The sequence below is a fragment of the Phaenicophaeus curvirostris genome, chromosome 1, assembly GCF_032191515.1.
Source record: "Phaenicophaeus curvirostris isolate KB17595 chromosome 1, BPBGC_Pcur_1.0, whole genome shotgun sequence".
In the NCBI taxonomy this organism is placed as follows: domain Eukaryota; kingdom Metazoa; phylum Chordata; class Aves; order Cuculiformes; family Cuculidae; genus Phaenicophaeus; species Phaenicophaeus curvirostris.
In genome coordinates this window covers 21080624-21102919 of record NC_091392.1, presented here as the reverse complement: position 1 = coordinate 21102919, position 22296 = coordinate 21080624, and the positions used below count along the sequence as shown (strand labels likewise).

Below are 22296 nucleotides of genomic sequence, written 5' to 3'. Positions count from 1 at the left end.
TTATTGCCCGTGATTGATGGAGGTCATTCCTGCATGTTGCCCAGGCCTGATAAAGGCTGCTTGCTTTCTAAAACTCAAAAACGAGTCTAGAGAGTTTTATTTGCTGACATTTGCTGTATGAAAAGGACCTTAAAGATCATCTATTTCCACCCTCCCTGCCGTGAGCAGGGACACCTCCCACCAGGCCAGGCTGCCCAAGGCCCCATCCAACCTGGCCTCGGACACCTCCAGGGATGGGGCAGCCACAGCTCCCCTGGGCAACCTGTGCCAGGTCCTCACCACCCTCTTCGTGAACAAATTTTTCCTTATGTTTAGTCTCCAGTTTGCAGCCATTATAGTCATTTCAGCGCGATATTTTGTCTCCCTCTCTTTTCGCGTTAGAGGATCCCGCTCAGCCCGGGGGCGGGGAGCAACACGTTCGCCTCCTGGGTTTGTTCTGCCCTGAAAACACCGCGGATCGACAATTGCATTCAGGAACGTGAATCCCGAGGGGGCGGGGGATGCTCCCGCGCGACGTGAATCCCGGCCGGGGCGGGGCCGGGGGACCGGGCGGGGCCTGGGGAGCCGGGGCGCCCGGAGACCGGGAGTGCGGCGAGAGCGGGGGTGCGGCCGAGGGCGTGCAGGGGGACCCAGGGATGCAGCCGGGGGAGGGGGCGCAGCGGGAGCCGGAGGGGGTTGCACTGGGAGCCTGGAGGGGTTGCAGCGGGAGCTGGGGAGGGGGTTTGCACGGGGAGCCTGGGGGTGGTTGGACTGGGAGCCTGGATGGAGGGTTGCACTGGGAGCCTGGAGAGAGGGTTGCACTGGGAGCCTGGAGAGAGGGTTGCACTGGGAGCCTGGAGCGGGGGGTTGCACTGGGAGCCTGGAGAGGGGGTTGCACTGGGAGCCTGGAGGGGGGGGTTGCACTGGGAGCCTGGAGAGGGGGATGCACTGGGAGCCTGGAGGAGGAGATGCACTGGGAGCCTGGAGAGGGGGATGCACTGGGAGCCTGGAGAGGGGGATGCACTGGGAGCCTGGAGGGGGAGATGCACTGGGAGCCTGGAGCGGGGGGTTGCACTGGGAGCCTGGAGGGGGGGGTTGCACTGGGAGCCTGGAGCGGGGTTGCATTGGGAGCCTGGGGGGTTGCATTGGGAGCCGGTGGGGAGGGGGTTGCGCTGGGAGCCTGGAGGGGGCATGCACTGGGAGCCTGGAGGGGGGGATGCACTGGGAGCCTGGAGGGGGAGATGCACTGGGAGCCTGGAGGGGGAGATGCACTGGGAGCCTGGAGGGGGGGATGCATTGGGAGCCGGGGGGGATGCATCGGGAGCTGGGGGGTCGTATCGGGAGCCGGGCCGTTCCCGGTGCAGGGTCCGGGAGCTGCGGGCCATCTGCTCGCTGACCTCCGTGCTCTGGAATCGCTCTCTCTGTTTCTCTCAATCGGCTCCTTCGGGGTTTGTGAAAGGCTGGTAAAGCTTTGAGCGCAGCAGAGAGCAGTAGGTGCTCCCCAGGCAGTGTAAATAACCCTGGGTGTTGTGGAGCTGTAACTCGGGATTTCCCACCAGCTGCACCCAGGGCCCCCCGAGCCTGCCGGGACGGGGCAGCTGCCCCGTCCCGGCAGGCTCGGGGGGTCCTGGGTGTGAGCTGGGGGCTCCAAGGCCTTGGAAATGCGGATAATCCGGAGCCTTGGTCTGTGCCTCACCCTGTCAGGGCTCCTCCTGAATGAGCTGCTTTTATTGCGTTCTCTGGGTGCAAAGAGCAAAGTTGCTGTGCAAGGAGATCCGCTCTGTGCTTGCGCTCTCACTTCCGAATTCAGTTTGTTTTAATAAATCAACACGCTGAGAAAGTTGGGGTTGTTCAGCCTGGAGAAGAGAAGGATCTGAGGAGACCTTATAGTGACCTTCTAGTATCTGAAGGGGGCTAGAAGAAAGCTGGGGAGGGGCTGTTCACCAAGGTTTGTGGTGATAGGACTGAGGGAAATGAGTATAAACTGGAGAAGGGCAGATTTAGACTAGATATAGGAGGAATTTCTCCACTGCACAGGTTGCCCAGGGAAGCTGTGGCTGCCCCATCCCTGGAGATGTTCAAGGCCAGGTTGGATGGGGCCTTGGGCAGCCTGATCTAGTGGGAGATGTCCCTGCCCATGGCAGGGGGTTGGAACTGGATGATCTTTAAGGTCCCTTCCAACCCAAACCATTCTATGTATGATTCTATGGTTACTTCTGGGCTGAAATAGCAGGTCTTGATTTTTGTTTTGTTCAGCCTGTGGCTATGGCTTCGGGAACAGCGTTGGTTTACGATGAGGAGATGACCACTCATAAACTGCTTTGGAACGAGTAAGTCACTGCTGTCCTTTCCATGAACAGATTCTTATTAGAATTTCTGAGAGAAGCTCCAACTAAATGCAGTTTTTATAAATGTAATTGGAAATGAGTAGTTACAGATGGCCTGTCGTTTTCCTAGTAAATAGTCTTCATTTGGACAAAAATTTGTATCCAGATGCTGTAAGTATAATCTGAAGTTGGATCTGAGAAGCTGCAGGCCTCAATAAGAGGCGTTAGCTTTAAGCGTCTGAATCACCCCCTAAATAAAGTATTTTAAGCTAGTTAAACTGTTTATAAATATAATGGAAAAGATGTGTAGATATACTCACTCAGCTGAAACTTGTCTATTAAATTTAAGTTAGAAATTGGTATATGGTAGCTTGAATTTACATAAATTGGACCAGCACCTTTGCAGTGCTCAGAGTAAGAATTTACTGTTGTTTTCTCTCCCAAACCCACTTCTGTGTTCACTTCCATTGTAACCTACAGGTTTTCATTTCAGCATTTCTGTGTCTGTAGCTAAACGTTGCTACTTTCATTGCTAAGAGATGAAACAAAAAAAATGATACTATGTTGTTACTTTTTTGTTTTGGAGCCTTATATAATTTTCTGCTTTCATATATTGGAACCTATTTTTTGGCTCAACTCCAAAACAAAATGTAGTTAAAGATTTTATTTTTCTTTTACTCTCACATGAGTAATGAATCTTCTTACAATGGGAAGTCAAAAGCTAGGCATTATGAAGTATATTTGTTAGCTCTGCTGGTATGGTTTTACAATAATATGATTCTTACTTATTTTTAGTCCTGTTTGTGATATTGAAGTTCCAGAAAGACTGTCATCTTCCTATGAGCAGCTTAAGCATTACCATCTTGTGGAAAGATGTGTCCATGTGCCCGTCAGAGAAGGAAGCGAGGAGGAAATACTATTGGTTCACAGGTCTGAAACTTACTTTTATCATCCTTCAGATTAAATCAATGAAATAACAGATCCCATACCCCCACATTGCATGTTTCTCCATTCAAAAAGGCCTGCTCCAAAACTCAGTGACTTCCAGTGATTTCATTGAAAAATGTGTCATACATAGCTGGACAAATAGGAGAAAAAGATGGCTTTCTCCTTTTTCAGGAGAAAGCCATCCCCATGTTCCGGAAAAAAAGCCGGCAGGGGAGAAAGCCAGCTTGGTTGAATAGAGAGATCTTGAGGGATATCAAGAGGAAGAGAAATGTTTATGGGCTCTGGAAGAAGGGACAGGCCTCTTGGGTGGACTACAGGAGGGAAGTGAGATTGTGTAGGGAAAAAATCAGAAGGGCTAAGGCTCAGCTAGAAATTGGATTGGCCAAGTCTGTGAAAGATAACAAAAAATCTTTCTACAAATATATAAATAATAAAAGGAGGACTAGGGAGACCATACAGTCCCTATTGGACACAGAAGGAACAACAGTGACAGGGGATGAGGAAAAGGCTGAGGTACTTAATGCCTTCTTTGCCTCAGTCTTTAGTTGTAAGGAGGGTCGTTCCGTCTGTGTACAAACCCAGGAGCTAGAGGAGCATAATGAGGCTCCCGTGATCCAAGAGGAGGTGGTCAGAGCCTTGCTAGCCCAACTAGACACCCACAAGTCTATGGGGCTGGACGGGATTCACTCTAGGGTACTGAAGGAGCTGGCGGATGTGCTGGCCAAACCCCTTTCCATCATCTTCCAACAGTCCTGGAAGACTGGGGAAATTCCACTGGACTGGAGGCTGGCTGATGTTGTGCCCATCTACAAGAAGGGTCACAGGGAGGATCCAGGGAACGACAGGCCTGTCAGTCTGACCTCAGTGCCAGGGAAAGTCATGGAGCAGGTGATCTTGAGTGCTATCATGAAGCACATGCAAGAGAACCGGGTGATCAGGCCCAGTCAACATGGGTTCACAAAAGGCAGGTCTTGCCAAACTAACCTGATCGCCTTCTATGACAAAGTGACTCGGCTGCTGGATGAGGGAAAGGCTGTGGATGTGGTCTTCCTGGACTTCAGTAAAGCCTTTGACACAGTTTCTCACAACATTCTGCTTGAGAAGCTGTCAGCCTCTGGCCTGGACAGGCGCACACTCTCCTGGGTGGAAAACTGGTTGGATGGCCGGGCCCAGAGAGTGGTGGGAAATGGTGTGAAATCCAGCTGGAGGCCAGTGACAAGTGGGGTTCCCCAGGGCTCAGTGCTGGGTCCAGCCCTGTTCAATGTCTTCATCAATGACCTGGATGAAGGCATCGAGTGTACCCTTAGCAAGTTTGCGGACGACACTAAGCTGGGTGGAAGTGTCGATCTGCTGGAGGGTAGGGAGGCTCTGCAAAGGGATCTGAACAGGCTGGACCGCTGGGCAGAGTCCAATGGCATGAGGTTTAACAAGGCCAAATGCCGGGTCCTGCACTTGGGGCACAACAACCCTATGCAGTGCTACAGACTGGGAGAAGTCTGTCTAGAAAGCTGCCTGGAGGAGAGGGACCTGGGGGTGTTGGTTGACAACCGACTGAACATGAGCCAGCAGTGTGCCCAGGTGGCCAAGAAGGCCAATGGCATCTTGGCTTGTATCAGAAACGGCATGACCAGCAGGTCCAGGGAGGTTTTCCTCCCTCTGTACTCAGCACTGGTGAGACTGTTCCTTGAATCCTGTGTTCAGTTCTGGGCCCCTCCCCACAAGAAGGATGTTGAGGCTCTGGAGCGAGTCCAGAGAAGAGCAACAAAGCTGGTGAAGGGGCTGGAGAACAGGCCTTATGAGGAATGGCTGAGAGAGCTGAGGTTGTTTAGCCTGGAGAAGAGGAGGCTGAGGGGAGACCTCATTGCTCTCTATAACTACCTGAAAGGAGGTTGTAGAGAGGAGGGTGCTGGCCTCTTCTCCCAAGTGACAGGGGACAGGACAAGAGGGAATGGCCTCAAGCTCCGCCAGGGGAGATTTAGGCTGGACATTAGGAAAAAATTCTTTACAGAAAGGGTCATTGGGCACTGGAACAGGCTGCCCAGGGAGGTGGTTGGGTCGCCTTCTCTGGAGGTGTTTAAGGCACGGGTGGACGAGGTGCTGAGGGATATGGTTTAGTGTTTGATAGGAACAGTTGGACTCGATGATCCAGTGGGTCTCTTCCAACCTGGTTATTCTGTGATTCTGTGAAATAATGTTCAGTATGGTGTAGTTGCTGAGGAATGAAACTGCTATTCCACTAAGTCCTTATTCTCGCTCTTTGGGTTCTTAAGCAATGAATGCTGTTTTATACATAGGATTAAAAGTAAATTTCTAATAAAAATTGGGACAAGACTTTAAAAAGCGTAGAAAAATGCGTATTTCTTTAGAAAGATAATAACTTCCTTTCTCCTAAGCATCTTTGAGATAGAGTGGACCAAACAGCAAAACTGCAGTTAATTCTGCAGGAGGGGAATTTAAGAGCAGCAGCAGCCTGCTGGTTCTGAAGTCATGGCACTGAGTGCTGCTGTGGCAGTTGTCACCTTGGTGTGATGATTCTGGAAGTTGCTTGTGCACACTTGTGCCCCTTGTCGGGGCTGGGAGGGCAGGGGCAGCCTTCTCTGAAAGGCAAGGGGGTTAAGGAGCAGAGCATGACGACAAAGCCACCAGAGCCAGTGAGAGCCTTGGACAGGACACAGTCCCACAACACCCAAGCGAGGCAAGCAGCACAGGTCCAGTGATGGTAACTGGATTCACCCATGAGTTTAGATTGCCCAACAAGGCCTTAGTGATTGAAGTCAAGCTAGAGGATTGGTCCACAGGTCAGGGTTGGGTGCAGATTAGCGGCGTTCATGGCCAGACACAGGCACAACACAGCTGCAGTGTAGCCAAGGGTGAGAGCCTTATCTTAAAAGGAAGTGCTGAGGGAAGGAGGGGGGCCTCTGCTGAGGCTTCTTAGCAGAGCTGTGTGGAGGAAGCCTCTCTTCAGGCTCCTGGCACTCTATTTCAAGGTGACCAGCTGTACTGTCTTGCTGGTTTTGAATCCAGCAGCCAAAACCCAGGAGGGAAGGGGTGCACTCGAGGCTTTGATACCTATGACAAGGGACTAGCTTGATCCCCAGTCATGCTTAAATTTTCAGATTCCAGAACAGTATTTTTTCTAAGAACATACATGTTTGTTAGAGTGCAATTAGTGCTGTGTACCAATATAATTTATTTTCATATTACATACATTGCTGATTAGGTACAGAAGAGACTTGATCACTATTTCAAGTTGAGTTGCTCATGCTAGGTGACTGGAGACAAATGCCTTTACTAAGTCTTGTCTTGGTTTCCATAGGTAAACTAGAGATAATAGATCTATTGTCTTTCTAAAACGCTTTTAGTTAGAACCAAATTTATAACTCCTCTAAAAATGTTTTGTTTGTGTTCATCAGCAGGCTTGTAGTGAACTGTGAATTTAAACTAGTAATGATACAGTCATCCAGGTTTGTATGTTTTTATTCCTGTTAATGCCTTCATTTTGAAGGCACTATTTAGCTTCATTTCCATTAGGCAGCACTAGCATGTCTTGTTTGGTTGTAAAATGCTAGCGTGTGGTCATTGTGTCCTGAACTAAGGCACAGATAGGTGTCATCAACCTCCATTGAGCAGAGGAACACTAACAAGGAACTGATGGGAAAATTGCTTCTAGTGCCCTAGTACTTACTGCCCTCTTGAACCAGTGAAAACAGGGAGTTAGTGTACACCTGATAAAGAATTCATCCAAATACTTATTTTCCATAGAACAAGGGAGCACTAGACACACATTCACAGAGTTATAATTTGCAGTCTGATGACTGTCAGGATCCTAGTTTAGTTTGGGTTGGGATGGTATCTATATGTAGTGTAGATTGCTAAATAGATTGTGCATGATTAACAAAGAGCCTTTTTTCAGAAGCAATTGCTCTTGCTGCCGGAAAAGGGAGGAGAATGTAATATTCTTAAAACATCCAAACCCCCTTACTTTCTTAGTGCTCCTTATTTTTTTCACTATATCCTGCAACTAGCATTCCACGGTACCTGTTGGACTTGTGAACTTGCACAGAAAGCACCTTTTAACATATGTTCTGTAACTTTTGATTACGTTTTGCATTAACAAAACCCCCTTTATAGGTCGATTTGCTTATTTAAGCATTGTCTTAATCTCTTTCACCTCTGCAGTCTGGAACACTTGGAAGTGGCAAAAAGCACCCAGACAATGAATGAAGAGGAACTGAAAAGAGTCTCTGGAAATTATGATGCTTTTTTCTTTCATCCGGTGTGTAAGTTAAACTGCTTCCTTTACTGGGAGTTACAAGTATTTGTGGATTTGCATCTGAATGGGACTTTTCTAAGTAGAGAAAAATTAGCAATAGATTTTATTCTATTTAAGTAGACTTGCATATATGTATTACATTACTGTTACCTGTTTCAAGGTTAGTATAATGCTGGAATTTAATTTGTTTAAGTTCCTGTCATCCGTTCTGTAATTGCATCATGCCAGTATAGTGCACCACTCAAATTTGAGTTCTGGTTTTGTCACTTAATGTCGCTGTAGACTATTACTGACCTGCAAATCACGTTTTGGTAACGGTTGGTCTTAAATGTCATGTCAGGTAATGGAGGAGTTTTTTGTGCTTTGTTGCTGTAAGGTTTCATTCCTTATTTTCAAAGATGCGATTCTATTCCATTAGTCAGTTCAATATGTTCATCTCATGATGCTGCTCCAGAGGGAACGTCCTTACAAGATACATGGTGATCACAGGTAAACCTGGCAGAAAGCTCGTTGGAATTTGTGTTTTAAAATTCTGCTTTCAACTATATGCATACAACCTCAGCAGGGTAGACTTAGGTCAAGACAATTTGCTATTGGGGTGTAAAAGCACATGATGTGTGATTAGTTTCAAACAAGCTGATTGATTGATGACAGCTAAGAGAACGTTTCTTTCAGAACACTTATCGCTGCGCCAGACTAGCAGTAGGAGCAACTTTGCAGCTGGTGGATGCTGTGATGTCAGGAAAAGTGTGCAATGGAATGGCATTAGTGAGGTAAGAAAATATGTGAGAAAATTGTGTGGAGAAGTGAAGACTTCCTTTGTTGTAAGTAACCATATAAAACTTTGGTTTAGACCTCCAGGTCACCACAGCCAGAGAAATGCAGCTAATGGGTTCTGCTTGTTCAACAATGTTGCTATTGCAGCAGAATATGCAAAACTGAAGTATGGTCTGCAGAGGTGAGTGCATGGTTGACCCTAGAGAAGCCATCATATGCAAGTACAGCATTTAGGTAACTGTTTGACGTTGCACTGGTTTAGCTTAACGTCTAGAACTTTCTGGGTGTCCTGTAACTCTTGGGTCAGAAAACCATTATTCCTCTGTGCCTCGTTTAGATCAAGGTGCTGTGGTTCTTCTACTGAATGTTTTGTTTTATTGATCTATTCAGAATCCTAATTGTTGATTGGGATGTGCACCACGGGCAAGGAACTCAGTATATATTTGAAGAGGATCCAAGGTTTGAAGGACTTTTTATTTACTTACTATGTTAGCTGGTTAAATATTGCTTTCCTCTGTAATGAATAAGACTAACTTTCTAGAACTATAATCTCACAAAACATGAAACATCCTCCTTGGTGTTTTAGTCACTCTATTGTTTTTACTTGTTATCAAATAAAGGGAAAATTCTAACAAAAAGAAATGTAAATCTATTCTACTGTAAAGAACAAAGAAAGCGAGTGATATGACTACTTTGGTTTCTCAGTAGTAAGATCACCCTGTGGCAGTACTTTGATAGTATTTCTATTCTCTCTGCTCAGGTATCTCTCAGTTCAAGTATTCATGTAGTGCTTGGATAAAAAACATTGTTTTCTGAGAAGTCACAGAATTAGATACTAGAAACAAGCCTGCTTTTCTCAAAATGCCTTGTCTTTGATGTGAAGGGACTGCATGCATGCAATAAATCTTCAGCAGTTGTCCTAGGTTAATTTTTGCATAGGATGTGCTGTACAAGGTTTCAAAGTCCAAGTCCATTAAAGAAAACTAAGGGGAAAGGACAATTCTGGTATGTTGCTTTTAGTCGATGTAGCTACCAGATTCAGGATATAAAGTCAGTTTCAGAATCTTTTTTGTCAAGTTGGATTTGTTTCTTTTGTCTTTCAGTGTTTTGTATTTTTCCTGGCATCGCTATGAACATCAGGAATTCTGGCCATCACTCAAAGAGTCTGATTATGATGCTGTGGGTCTGGGAAAAGCAAAAGGGTTTAACATAAACTTGCCTTGGAATAAGGTAAATATTTACAGCACAACAAAGCAAATGCAATAGCTTTTTATCTCACGCTGTTTGTCACACTTTGAGAAATGCATTGCTCCACTTGCATGGCAGATGTCTTAGCACAGTGTATCTTCTTCCTGTCAGTGGAATGTCTGCTGAAAAATATGGCTCGGAATATGATAATGTTTAAAAAAGCCCCAGAGAAACATGCAAATATTCTACTTTTTTTAATGTCTTGCCTAGGCATCAAAACAGAAAGTGTTTCAGATGATTACATCCATCCTCGCTCAACAGAGAAAAATAGTGGTGGTTTATGCACTTTACCTAAATACTTACTTTACTTGGCCTCATAAGGTTCCCTAGCCTTTAACTTTTGATACTATCTTTCCCTGAAGTCTTGAAGAGTCTTAGAGATAATTTTTTGTTCTAACAGGAAAATATAACCTATATTTCTCATATTTTACAGGTTGGGATGGGAAATTCAGATTATCTCGCTGCATTTTTCCATGTGTTGCTTCCAATGGCTTTTGAGGTAATTTTGTATTGCTCTATTTGCATAGCAAAACCAAAGGCTACTTCCCAAGTACTTCTTAAGCAGGTACCATCGAATATTTCATAGAAAAGCAGTAATCGCCAGTAGCACACTTAAAAAGTAATTTCTGCTGGAATGAATAATGCCCTGAGCAACTGAGTAATATTAATGGAATGCTAGCTTTTAAATATTCTTTATAATGATCATCTGCAACTTCCCTAGCAGAGATGAAAACAAAAGGGTAAACTTGGGTTTTATTCAAGGAGAGTCTTTATTTGTGTGTTCACACTCCTAGCTGAAAAAACAGCTGAACGTGGTACAGTTGAAATCTAGTACAAAATTGAGAATAGGACATAAGAATGTGTTACAACTCTCTTTGCTATATAACAGTTTGATCCCGAACTGGTTCTTGTCTCCTCTGGATATGATTCTGGAATTGGGGACCCTGAAGTAAGTAACTTCTTGTGGCCTTCATGTTGTCAGGCATGAATGAACCTGTTTGCAAAATATTCCTACTTATTAAATGTCCTGTGATTGCTAGGTGATATTTGACCAAGCTAAAAATACCTGTTTGATTCTTTAAGCTGAACACGGCTCATTAAATCCTACAAGACACAAAAAGACAAATTATCTCACATGTGTAATTACAGTGACTTGTGCACCTTTAAGATTTTGGTTTAAGATTGGTTGGTTTAAGATTTTGTTAGATGTAATGAGGGGCAATTGTTCCAGTATTCCAATTCAAACTCATGCATGTTTTTTTTAACCAGTGTTTTTGATTTAGGGTTTTATATCTTAGATTTTTACTTTTTTTTTTATTTAGGGTCAGATGAATGCCACTCCTGAGGTTTTTGCCCACCTTACCCATTTTCTGATGCAGCTGGCTAATGGGAAGCTGTGTGTCATCCTAGAGGTAAAGTCTTTGGAAACACACCCCCTGAGGAAGGGTCTTTGTATTAGAGCCATGTAGGGCAAACTAGAAGCTGGGAAACAAAAATTTTTAAGAAAAAGTTTATTCTTTTTATCTTTCTTTTGAGAATCAGGAATACAAAAAATGCTAAGGTTTGATAGTGCTCTTATACATTAAAAGAAATGCATGTCTTAAAACCTGATCTTTTTAACTTCAAATTCTGAAACAGAAGAAGATAGTCTCATTGTTCAAAAAACCATATCCTCCACAGATATGTTCAGTTCTTGTGTACAGTGAATAGATTGCTGCTCTGGATAGTCCCCAACTCATTAAAATCTATTCATTACCAATGTTTTCAAGTATGTCTTACTCCAGGAGAGTTTAAAGAACCTTCAGCCTAAATATACTCTATTTTAGTAATGGAGCCCTTACTAAATTCCGTCTTTTTTTGATTGAAAGCCTCTATACAATCTCTTCATTTAAAAGCTCTTTTTCTTTAAACAATTAAAATATTTTCCCCTTTTAAAATCTAGATTTCAACTCCCTGTTTCTGCTGCGTGTTAGGGAAATAGTGACTTTTCAAGTAAATCAGTGTGTGGAAATACTACTGCCAACAAAGTCTCCAAGAGTGAACTGTTTATGAACTGATTCATTTGATGCCTGTTTTGCATGACCTTTCTTCCATCATCCTTCTCTCCAGAAGGTTGTTACAGATCTTTCCGTTTCCTAGCTGAAACGCAATTAAGCACCTCTCTTAATATGGATGATCTGACTGCTCCACAAATGGCATGCAGGAAGCAGTCTATCATCTGGAGTCTAGCAGTCTTAAATCTATCTTCTGTTATTCTCCAAATTTTGCCAGAACTTTAGGACGACCAATTCTTAGAAGTGTCAGACTGTGGGACATTTTAGAGGACGGTGATACTATTTGCCTTGTGAGGAATCTTCCACAAGAATTGTTGAAGATGGTCTATCATGACTAGGAATGAAGAAGGCAGATGTTTCCAGGGTTTTCACGGCAAAGTCATGACTGATTTCTGAAATTAATCTAACCATGAGAAAGTGAAGTTCAGCAGGTAGCCTCTAACTGTTTTCATATTGAAAATCGTTGACTTAGATGTACTTGCATATCAGCTTCCATTTCTATATATTCAGATAAATTTCAAAAGTTTAATTTATTTTACGTGATGGTATTCAGAGAGATGTTACAAATAGTTGTTCCTTAGCTGAATAAAATACTTTTTTTCTAGGGTGGATACCACTTAAAGTCATTGTCTGAGTCAGTCTGCATGACTGTAAAAACTTTGCTTAGAGATCCTGTACCTCAGATAACTGGAGAAATGGCACCTTGCCTAAGGTAAGCATATGAACAATTTTAGAAAAACCCTTGTGTTTCTCAAAGAGGCTGAAGACATGCCTGCTTTGAACATTTTGCTGATGCAAGATTTTAATATGATGCTTTAGAATATATTATTTTCTGATTTGGATAGCTTGCTTTCCAAAAAAGTCATTGAAGTTACAGCTTTAGTTTTGTATAACTTTGTATCTGAAATTAATTCAAGTTGTGAGAACTTTTCATTGGTTATAATTCTAAGCCATATATTCTTGGGCCTTGTTATCCTGCAGAGGTCCGTCTTACTCAAGGCTGAGACAATCCTGCTGTAATCAAGATAATGACAGTTAATAACAGCCAATGTTATTATGAAAAGTATGTAATTGCAAGGGTTAGTTCTTCAGACTCCAGGGCTACTTCAGTTGCTATAGCACAGCAATAACCGGAGCTGACCTTTCTGTCATCAGTGAGAGCTGATTCTGTGCAGAACTAGTCTTCGTGGCTACTTGTGTTTCTGGAATTTGAAGTGTTGAGGCCTGGGGTGCAAAAGCATTCAGCTGTGCGGAGCTGCACCAAGAGTAACTAAATTTTGAGTCTAACTTCTTTTCAGTGATAGTGAGATTGTGTTTGCACAGTGGTGAATCTCACCTAGTAAAGCATCTGAACCTTGGACCTGAATTGGTCCCACACCTAAACAACGTCTTTCTGTCTACCTGTCTGTACCATGTCCTTCGCAGCACCATGTTCTATCCCTCTCCTGCCTTGTTGGTTGTCCCATGTTTTTTTTTCAGCAGTAATGCTCCTCATGCATTTTGGTAGGTAGAAGGCAGTGCCTACCAGCTGGCTGTGTTAGTTAAAGTCTGGAGCTCAGATCAGTCAGGGATGCAATGTAAACATGCTCTCCGTGAGCAGAGTTGAGTTTGGTAAACTGATGGAGCAAAGCTGGTTATTTTGCTCCCAGTACATCCCATAGCCCCTGTATTAACTCTACCAGCTGTATTATCTCAGGTTGCTATCATCCTAGGTGGTAGAGAGCTGACTACATATTTATCCATTATATTAGTCCAGCTCCTGAACACCTTAAAAATAATCTCCAACTATGTAGAATTTGTCCTGTATTTAACATGATCTGAATTATGTTTGTATGATAGCTAATGTAATAGGACCATTCGCCTATATACCGCTGCAAATGCTAGCGATAATAAAAAGAGTTTTCAACTCAAAGAGTAGCAGGGAATGTGATTTACTTGGTTCCTGGACAGTGAGTCTCGCCTTTCAGTGAATCTGATTACATCTTTGCATTCTGCAGATAAAATCTGATGGAGCAAAAACGGGCAGGTGCAAACTTGCCTTTCCTGAAGTCAGGGACAAGTGTGCTTCCTCCAGCAGCAGCGTTGGTATTTCACTCAGTGTGTGTAAAAGCGTGTACTTACTGCATGTGTTCTTCACTTTTCTTTTTTTACTTTTAAATCTATTCTTTCCAAGCAATCTGCCCATTGACTCTCATTTTATTTTTCTGTTGTGCATTCTTGAAGTAGACCAGACCTTGTTCATTTTCAGCTGAGTTTTTTAAGGTTTGCTTTTTCATTGAGGTAAGTCATGTTTCTTGTATTTTCATTAGTTCTGATACTGTTAATCCTCTTTCATTTGTAGTGCTATTGAATCTATTCAAAACGTGAGAGCAGCACATAAACCCTACTGGAAATGTTTGATGTATGAAGGTAATTACTCTTCTCTTTCTTCAAGCAAATGTGATTGGTAAATGGATTCATACAGAAATTCAGAATGATTAATACCAGTGGATTAAAATTATTGAACTACCAGTCATTTATCAAGTGACTGATGAAGCAGTGTGAGGCTTTGTTCAAGCCCATATCTTCAGCTGGTCTGAAAAGAACTTTTGAAGCCAACAAACATGGCAAAATGTAGTGCTTTGATATCTTTGAGATGATATTTTTTTGTGTCAAAAATATGGGCATAAGGTTTAGTATCATTTATGGCCTCACCTTTGTTTTAATCTAGTGAAACAGCACTGAAAAACTACATCTGTGGCAGGAAGCATTGTAGCTAGTGCATGGCAATAATTATGCATACTATGAATACAGATGTGTTCTGTTTTGTAAATAAATGTAACCAAATATTAACTCGCTGCTCAGGAATTAATACATGTGAAACCGCCTTTTTTTCTGTAGACACATCATTTTTACAAAATCTGAGCACCAAATCGCACTTAATGAAGAAGGATAATCCAAATCCCTCCTCTGAACATGAATCTAAGATAACTAACAGTGATGAAACTGTCAAAGTAGAAAGGTTTCTGGAACTGCACATGAAAAATATTCTGTTTCCAGTGCCTCCCATCAGAACAGCAATGTCTACTGACTCTAAAGGTTCAGCACATTTGCTCCCTGTACCTGTTCATTTAGTGAAGGAAATGGACAAAACTGAAATAAAAACTCTTATCAGGTTGGTCTGATCTGTCTTATTTTCAATTTAATTATGAGTATGAGAGGTCTCTGTACAGTCTCTGTCTCTGCTATAATCATCTTTTTGGCCTTAGTCTACTCAGTTATGGCCAGTGTTTCTTCATTTTTAACAATTAAGACATTGATGTTGGTTATTACTCGTAGCCTTGAAGTCTGTTAAAGAACTAACCAGAATACTTCTAGAGAAAGCTATTTCAATGGAGATAGAACAGTTAGTGCACATGTATTAATTTAGAAATATGTGTTGCTAGGAAGGTGCCTTAAACCTCTGTGTTCACTTTTAGCTGAAAAGAAGTACCAAACTGATTTGAGAAGCTCAACTTTGTCTTCGAAGGTCTAATTTTGATATTCAGGAAATGGAGTTCTCTCATCAGACATTTTTGTTTTCTTTCCAGTGCTAAATGGAGACAGGTTTAGAGAGCTTAAGACTGTTGGGCAACGGTATTGTCATATTCCTGCTAAAGCTAGGGTTTTGAGAATGTATACGTAGCACCTATACAAAATGTACCCATCAATATTAACTGCAAAGTACTATATCAGTGTCCTCTCTGAAAGCACAATTGCATCTAATCTAATTTTCTTCACATAATTTATTTTACAGTGGCTTTTATGCAGACCTTGTGAAAGAAGACAAAACTTTACTCTCTCTTGGCAGTACATTGGCCATCCTAGATAAAATACTTAAGAAGGAGGTAATGATAAATTGCTTTGATCTTGGGGGTTGTGAGGAGAGATGTATTCCTCTGATTTCTGCTTCTAGTATCCCGTCATCAAGATATTAAGATATTATCATCAAGAACTGTGTAGTTCACGACCTCATTAATCTCAGCTAGAATGTGCTTGGCTACGAGAGTGAGTATGCAAGATGAGAAAACAACTATTTAGGGATAGCTGTTAACCCCGAGACATCTTTCTAATGATCTTCAGGCAAGGCATTGCCCTGCTTTTCTGCAGTCACAGCATATGAGTCATTAATAACTGTCTCCTTACTCTCAGACATACAGGTGAGTCGGGCATTCACTCTTCTGGTTAAGGGGAGCAGAAGTGGGTTTATCAAGAAACAGTGAGCAGCAGCAAGAAATCTGAGCAAGAAATGTCAAAAATGTTTCTGTCTCAGTGTATAGAATTTTCCCTTTGGTCTTTAGGAGAGAGTTTACTTCTGCGTTACCCTTCATTTCAAGATGCCATGCTATATGCATAATAAACCAATCTCTCACTTGAAATGAAGAGCTCTCTATAACGTATCAGGCCTGTGAGGAAGAGTAACTACCAGAATGGCTTCTTGTAAGCCATCTTCTTGCTGTTGAAATTTCATCATGCATGTAGATATGGGGGACAAATTTCTGACATCATAGATTATACATACCCCTATAACAGCCTATAAATAGATCCAAAAAATGGTAACTAGCAAAAGGAAATAGAACTTTTCATGAGTTGCAGAAGCTAGGTTGAGCTTTTTATGTTGACAGATGGAAAGAGGAGGAGTAAGGAGGGGGAGCATGCATTATCTTTTTGCTTTGCTTTTATGTAGGGTTCAAAGCACCGCCCAACACAAATGAACACTGAAATGCTGACTGAGTAGTAATGGCATTGTATTTTCCAGAAATGCATAGCTTGCCTAGGGTAAAGGAATAGTCAATATTAGAATTCAGGGACAACCTCCTTTTCACAGGGTGTATTTTTCTGGTGTGGTTTACCTGTTGGCACACTGATTGTATCCAATCTGCAGACTATTGAGAGAACCAGTGCACGTGACTTTCCCCTGCAAAAGCTATTTTTACAGGTGCCTTTCAGCATAGCACCATACTTTTGAAATAATGGAACAGCTCTTGACTCAAATACAGCCTTTCTGTAGAAAATCAGTTAACATATTTTTCTTAACTCTACTATCAAAGATCGTTAAGATTCCTTCCATACAGCTGTAGCTTAGTTTGAATGATACATATATACAGGTGAAAATGTAGTTGTTACAAATAAGAAAGTACATGATCTTGTGAAGCATTAATTATTTCTGAATGAAAAAATATTTTGTAGGTATGCAATGGAATTGCAGCATCGCCCACATCTTCTGTTGCTGTCGCACTAAGACATTCTGTTCATTTTGGATTTCAAAGGTGAATTTGTATCTTTTGCATTTGGGGCCCTTTGGCAAAATATAAAAACAAGACAAAGGTATGTGTAATATGCAAAATTGCCTTTGAAACCTTAATTCTAAAATTACTAGCATCTCTATACACACAGTATTTTCAATATATGTGGTAAAGACAGTATCTTATATGCCAGCAAAACCCTTTTGCCTTACCAAAGGCAAAACATTTGTCAGCATGTCTGCTATGCTAAACTGCATTTTCTTTGTCAGGTATCGATTGGTTTTGGCCTGAAGATGTTTTGTTGGTTTCGTTTTTTTCCCGCGTGGTATTTGGTAGGAGAAAAGGAATTCCCTTGAACTGTCATAAATGTGTTTTCTTTATACTTCTAGTGGACCAGATTCAGAAACAATACAAATTCTTTTTTATTCACCTAATCTATATGCAATCTTTTTAAACAAATCGCACTATTTGAAAAAAAAAGTTATTGTAGATGTAAACGCTTGTATATTTGTTTTCTGCAGAGTGCTTTGTGTATTTGTGGGAGACATGCAAGTCATACCGAACACAGAAGATGGGTGAGGCTTCTTTTCTATTTCAGGGAGCCAAATCCCAAACACTTTATAAATGTTAATAATCATCCATATGTATGATGAAACTTGTCCTAAGCAATGAGTTGTGAGATGATGTTCGTTAAGTTTAGCTTCAGACAAAATACAAAACATCTCCAAATGTATCTCTAAATACAAACTGCTATTGCAAAGTGCATTTCATGAGTTTAGTGCTAGGTTTAAAGTATAATCCTTCTATGTTAATTGAAATGTAGATTGTTACTGAAAATAGAATATTGACAATATAAAGTAATAAAGAAGGCAGTTATTAATTATAAAGGATGTACCCTCTATGACTGCAAGGGGCACATGCTGCTGCTGCTGATTTCCTTATTGAAAGTTATCTATAGCTTTTTTTGCCGCTTCCCCCCTTTCTTAAAAGTAATTTGCCCATAATCTTTAATACTCTTTAAAAAATGCCTTAAGAGGGAATTTAGTTTTGATTGATCTTTACGTTACGGCATGTAGTAGTGCAAATAGTTACTTGTTCCTTTGTTATGAATTAGTATTTAAAGAATGATGAAAGAAAAGATCGTTGTATCTCATTGGAAGTTGTTGGTTAAATATTCAGATGTAGTTTTTATTTACAGAAAAATACTCATAATACAAATTTGTGAGAAAGAACAGTCTGGAAAGAGCAGCTCCAAACACTGTATTTCTTTAAACTGGAAAGAGGTAAGATTCACTTTCTGGAAACAACACAAGAGAAAAACTTTTTAACAGAAATGGTAGAATATATTTACATATTAGTAAAATTATACTGAGAATTACATGCTTCACAGCAATTTGGACCTTTGAAAATATTTCCTGTTCTTGCACTTGTCAGGGTACTGCTATTTTACAGATCTTTATAGTGAATTAGGATACATAGGTTTGAGGAAACCTTCACTAACTACAGTAGTTCATCCTCAAGAAGGCAGAGTTAAGAGTGTGAAGACACTAAGGAAAACATGAAAAATCTGCATGTTTAATATAAAAATTGCTGTGAAAGTGAATCAGTATCCTGTTTCCTAGGTTAATCAAATGCTTTTTCAGATTTGCCTTACTGGGGTTTTTTTTATGTCTGGGAATTTGAGGCTTTACATTTGTGCTGAACATTTTTTCATTATTGTTAAAGGACACTGAAGGAAATGACTTCTTTTCTGCTGTACTTGGATTCATTCTTCCTGTAGCATACAGTTATCAACCTAACTTGACGGTAGTAGCTGTCGGACCAAACAGGAGCCTTGGAATAAGTGGGATTTCTCTGCTTTTTACTTTATTACAAGGATTAGCTGAATCTCGAATTTTTGCAGTGATTGAGGTAAGTGTTGCTAAGCTGTGGCACTTCAAAGTGCCTAGGGCAGAACTTGCATCAGGCAGCAGAGCGCGTGGCATGAACTGCTTGAAGCTGCCCAGTAGAAAACACTGGCTGTATCTATACTGTCTTTGGAACCTCCGAGTTCATGATGCAGGTAGCCCACATTTCACTTCAGCCTGAGAACAAGATCTGACACAGGCGCATACCAAACTGCAGGAAGCCTGCATGACTGAGAAACTGAGGCATGAATGCAAGCCTGTGGTTATGTCTGGGGACTAACTTCTCTTCCCACCTGGGATTCACGGCTCAGAGTTGTCTCCTGAGATGAGACACTTGTTGTCTATTAATTATATGGCTTCTTCCCCCCATCTTTTATCACACACAACTTGCATCATGAAGAAAACAAATAAAACTGGCACATATCCTTTACGTGAAATTAATTGCTGTAATGCATAACTGAGAACAAATCAACCTGAGCTTTGTGTTTCTGATAGAGAGCATGGGAAAGGAAATAAAGAATATATAGATCTTTCCCTTATCTAGTGTTTCCATACACTACCACATTAAGGATTTGCAAATCTAGGAAGTCTAGGTCTGTATCCAGACCAGTTTGTGGTAGGTGCCAGTCTGTGTATCTTCTGTGAATTTTCCTCATCTCCTAAAAAACTCAACTGACACTCTTGGCCTTTGCAGCATCTTGTGGCTGCAAGTAACGCAATTTTCTGTGTGTTCTGTGAAATGGTAACTTCTGATTGCTTTTGTGCCTTCTAGCTCTTTAAAGAGAAACCATGAATAATTGTTAATGTATGCAATTTTATTATAGTCTGTTTCCCAGCAAGTACCCAATTAAAGGCATACTATCCATTAAGCTGCCAATTAAGTGAATTTTAACTTACTTTATTCTGTAATCTTCTCAAATGTTTTGCTTTAATTGCTGATCTGTAAATTGTCTAAGCTAATATAACCTATACATTGATATGCAGTATACAGAAACAGTGTATTTGCGTATTAGTAATTAGGAATATGAAATAGAAAGAATTACTGATATTCTGAACTCTCTGATATTCTCTGGTAACTCAGAGATAAAAGGAAGTTGAGTATAAATCTGTAAGAAATGACTGAGTCTCTTATATCGGTACTTCACAGGTAACTTCATAACTGGTTTATCTAATGTGAGGGGATTTTCCAGCTCATGAGCTTGGCTTTTTAGAATAATTGAAGAAAAATAAAATAAATTAAATCTTTTTTTTAAAAAAAAAGAGTTAAAATCTTCAGAAGAAATGTTAATAATCCTTATATGCTGTGGACACCTCAGAAAATAATTTCTGTGAGAAAATAATATTGATTTAATATTGATTTAGACTGTCAGGAATAAAAAGTCACTTTTTAACAGTTATAGAATAAATTATGCAGGAAGTTAACAAGCTCCATGCTCCCCTTCTCTCCTAATGTTTTCTACCTTTACCCAGCACTATTTGTTTTCAATCACAAAAGAAAAACTGAGGTTCTTCCTCCATTTGAAAAAAAAACAAGCGTTACAGGAGATAAAAATCAATTTATCTTTTTCAGAAAGAACTCTCATTTGACACATTTTTATTTTAAAATTAAAAGTTGCTCATTCTTGCTACTAATACTGACAGTGTAATTGCCAAAGCTTGTTTTAAAATATTTCATGTATTACTGAAACAAAGTTTGGTTCCCAGGATTATTTTTTTTCTTCTTAAATAGGACACAGATGAGAATTTAATGCAAAGTGTAGCCAAAGCATTAGTGGGTGCCTCTACACCTCAGTTTGGAGTTTATGTACCTCCTACCCAGGAGAAAGTACATAAAATAAAAATATTAAGAGAACAGTTTCAGCAGGAATGGAAAATGCTTCAGTGTTCAGGTAAGTTGTTTGTTTTTATTTTTAGTTCTTATTAAAATAAACAAGATTCTCAAAAGATGATGAAATCCTGTAAGTCAGTGAGATATTAAAGTCAGCGGGAACACACTGATCTAATGTGAAAGGGATGAAACTCTGAATGCATTTAATTCTGCCATTTGAGCCAGAAAGCACCAAATTTTATAGCATAACTGTGCCCTCGGGGACTTCAAGTACTGTTACTCGAGAACTTTGAAATTACTATCAAAATATTAAGTGTTTAAAGAATGGTTAATAAGATCTGCACTGATGTCCTGGGTTTGGTAGGGGGATAGTTCATTTTCACGTAAAGCTGGGAGCAGACACAGCAGGGGCAAGTCTCCCAAGTTGGCCAAAGGGATATTCTGTACTGTGTAACATCATGCTCAGTGAATAAGGGGGGTAGTTGGCTGGGTGGTGGGGTTGGTGACACAGTTTGAGGCTTAGAAGCATGCCAGGCATTGGCTCCCAGGCAGTGAGCAATTTGCAATGTGTATCACTTGTTTTGTATATTCCTACACTGTTAGTATTGTTGTATTCTCTCTCCCTTTGCTGCCCTTTTAAACTGGTTTTATCCCAACCCATGAGTTCTACCTTCTTTGTTTCCAATTCTCCTCTCCATCCCACTGGAGAGAGGAGTGAGTGAGCAGCCATATGGTTCTTTGCTGTTGGCTGAGGCAAAGCTGCAGCAACTGGCTCTGACTGCTAACCTGTTTTCTGAATGTAGTGCAGAATCAGATTATGGGGTTTTTGACATTTAACTTTTCCATAAATAGCTTCACTTAACTCCGTAGTGGTTAGACATGCTTAAAGTACATTGACGAATAGCTGAGGATCAGTTGCTGCATTTGTATAGGAATCAGGTTAGCAGTGTGTATGTTTTCAAGCATGCTTGTCTAGAAACATTTCTCTACTGAATACCTTTCGGTTTTCAATAAAAAAAGCAATTATAAATGTGGGCATCTCTGGAAGAAAGTGCCCTGCTTGATCACAGAAGAAATGGGCAAGAGCAGTGGTGTGGTTCCAATAAAAATGTTCTTATGGGGCTGGGAATTCGGATGTGAGCCTGATGAGTAACTGTATTTCTTATTGCTGTTCTTTTCAGTGAAAGACGGGATTCCAAGAAACTGAATTTGCTTCAGAATTATTTTACACAGCAGAAGAAAACTGTGGTGCTATTCACTTTGCCTTTTAAATCATCAGGAAAAGACACACTTAAAATCCATATTCTCAGCTGGAAAATTGTGCTTGCAAACTATATTAGCACTAATGATTCAAGAGTGACACTTGAAAACTCCTGTACTTCATTACTGCAAACTGGGGCCTTGTGTCATTTGTGACACTGTAAAGTCAGGCTTGCATATGCAGTAGCTTGCTTGCATGAATGTTGAGTCCAGAAGGCAGGAATCTGAAATGAGCAGTCATAATAGCCAAAATATTTTAATATTAGTCACCACACTACCCGAGTACTTGCATGGCCTTGCCTACCAAACCATGTCCTGAAGTGCCATATCTACACATTTTTTTAACACCTCCAGAGATGGTGACTCCACCCCTTCCCTGAGCAGGCTGCGCCAATGCTTGACCACTCTTTCAGTAAAGAAAATTTTCCTAA

General features: G+C 41.1%; 1 protein-coding gene across 2 annotated transcripts; it reads left to right on the top strand.

The window, feature by feature from the left end:
• Positions 1-2209: 2209 nt before the first annotated feature.
• HDAC10 (histone deacetylase 10) lies at positions 2210-21848 on the top strand. 2 transcript variants are annotated; one of them, XM_069850360.1, is made up of 20 exons: positions 2210-2309; positions 3102-3236; positions 7434-7530; positions 8203-8300; positions 8381-8485; positions 8695-8763; positions 9408-9534; positions 9986-10051; positions 10442-10501; positions 10875-10964; positions 12212-12318; positions 13948-14015; positions 14487-14760; positions 15382-15472; positions 16815-16894; positions 17392-17445; positions 18069-18153; positions 18596-18781; positions 20507-20666; positions 21787-21848. In XM_069850360.1, exons 1-20 carry the CDS (start codon positions 2245-2247, stop codon positions 21810-21812), a joined length of 2043 nt encoding a protein of 680 aa, XP_069706461.1. In that variant the 5' UTR covers positions 2210-2244; the 3' UTR covers positions 21813-21848. The 2 variants fall into 2 exon arrangements, with proteins under 2 accessions (XP_069706461.1, XP_069706452.1); XM_069850351.1 differs by lacking the exon at positions 21787-21848 and having other exon boundaries at positions 20507-20859.
• The last annotated feature ends 448 nt before the right edge of the window (positions 21849-22296 follow it).

Excerpts from the sequence above, each read along its gene's own strand:
- HDAC10 (XM_069850351.1), top strand. The coding sequence starts at position 2,245 with ATGGCTTCGGGAACAGCGTTGGTTTACGATGAGGAGATGACCACTCAT. Across the intron at positions 9,535-9,985 it reads TAAACTTGCCTTGGAATAAG|GTTGGGATGGGAAATTCAGA; the intron begins GTAAATATTTAC and ends CATATTTTACAG. Across the intron at positions 12,319-13,947 it reads GAAATGGCACCTTGCCTAAG|TGCTATTGAATCTATTCAAA; the intron begins GTAAGCATATGA and ends TTTCATTTGTAG.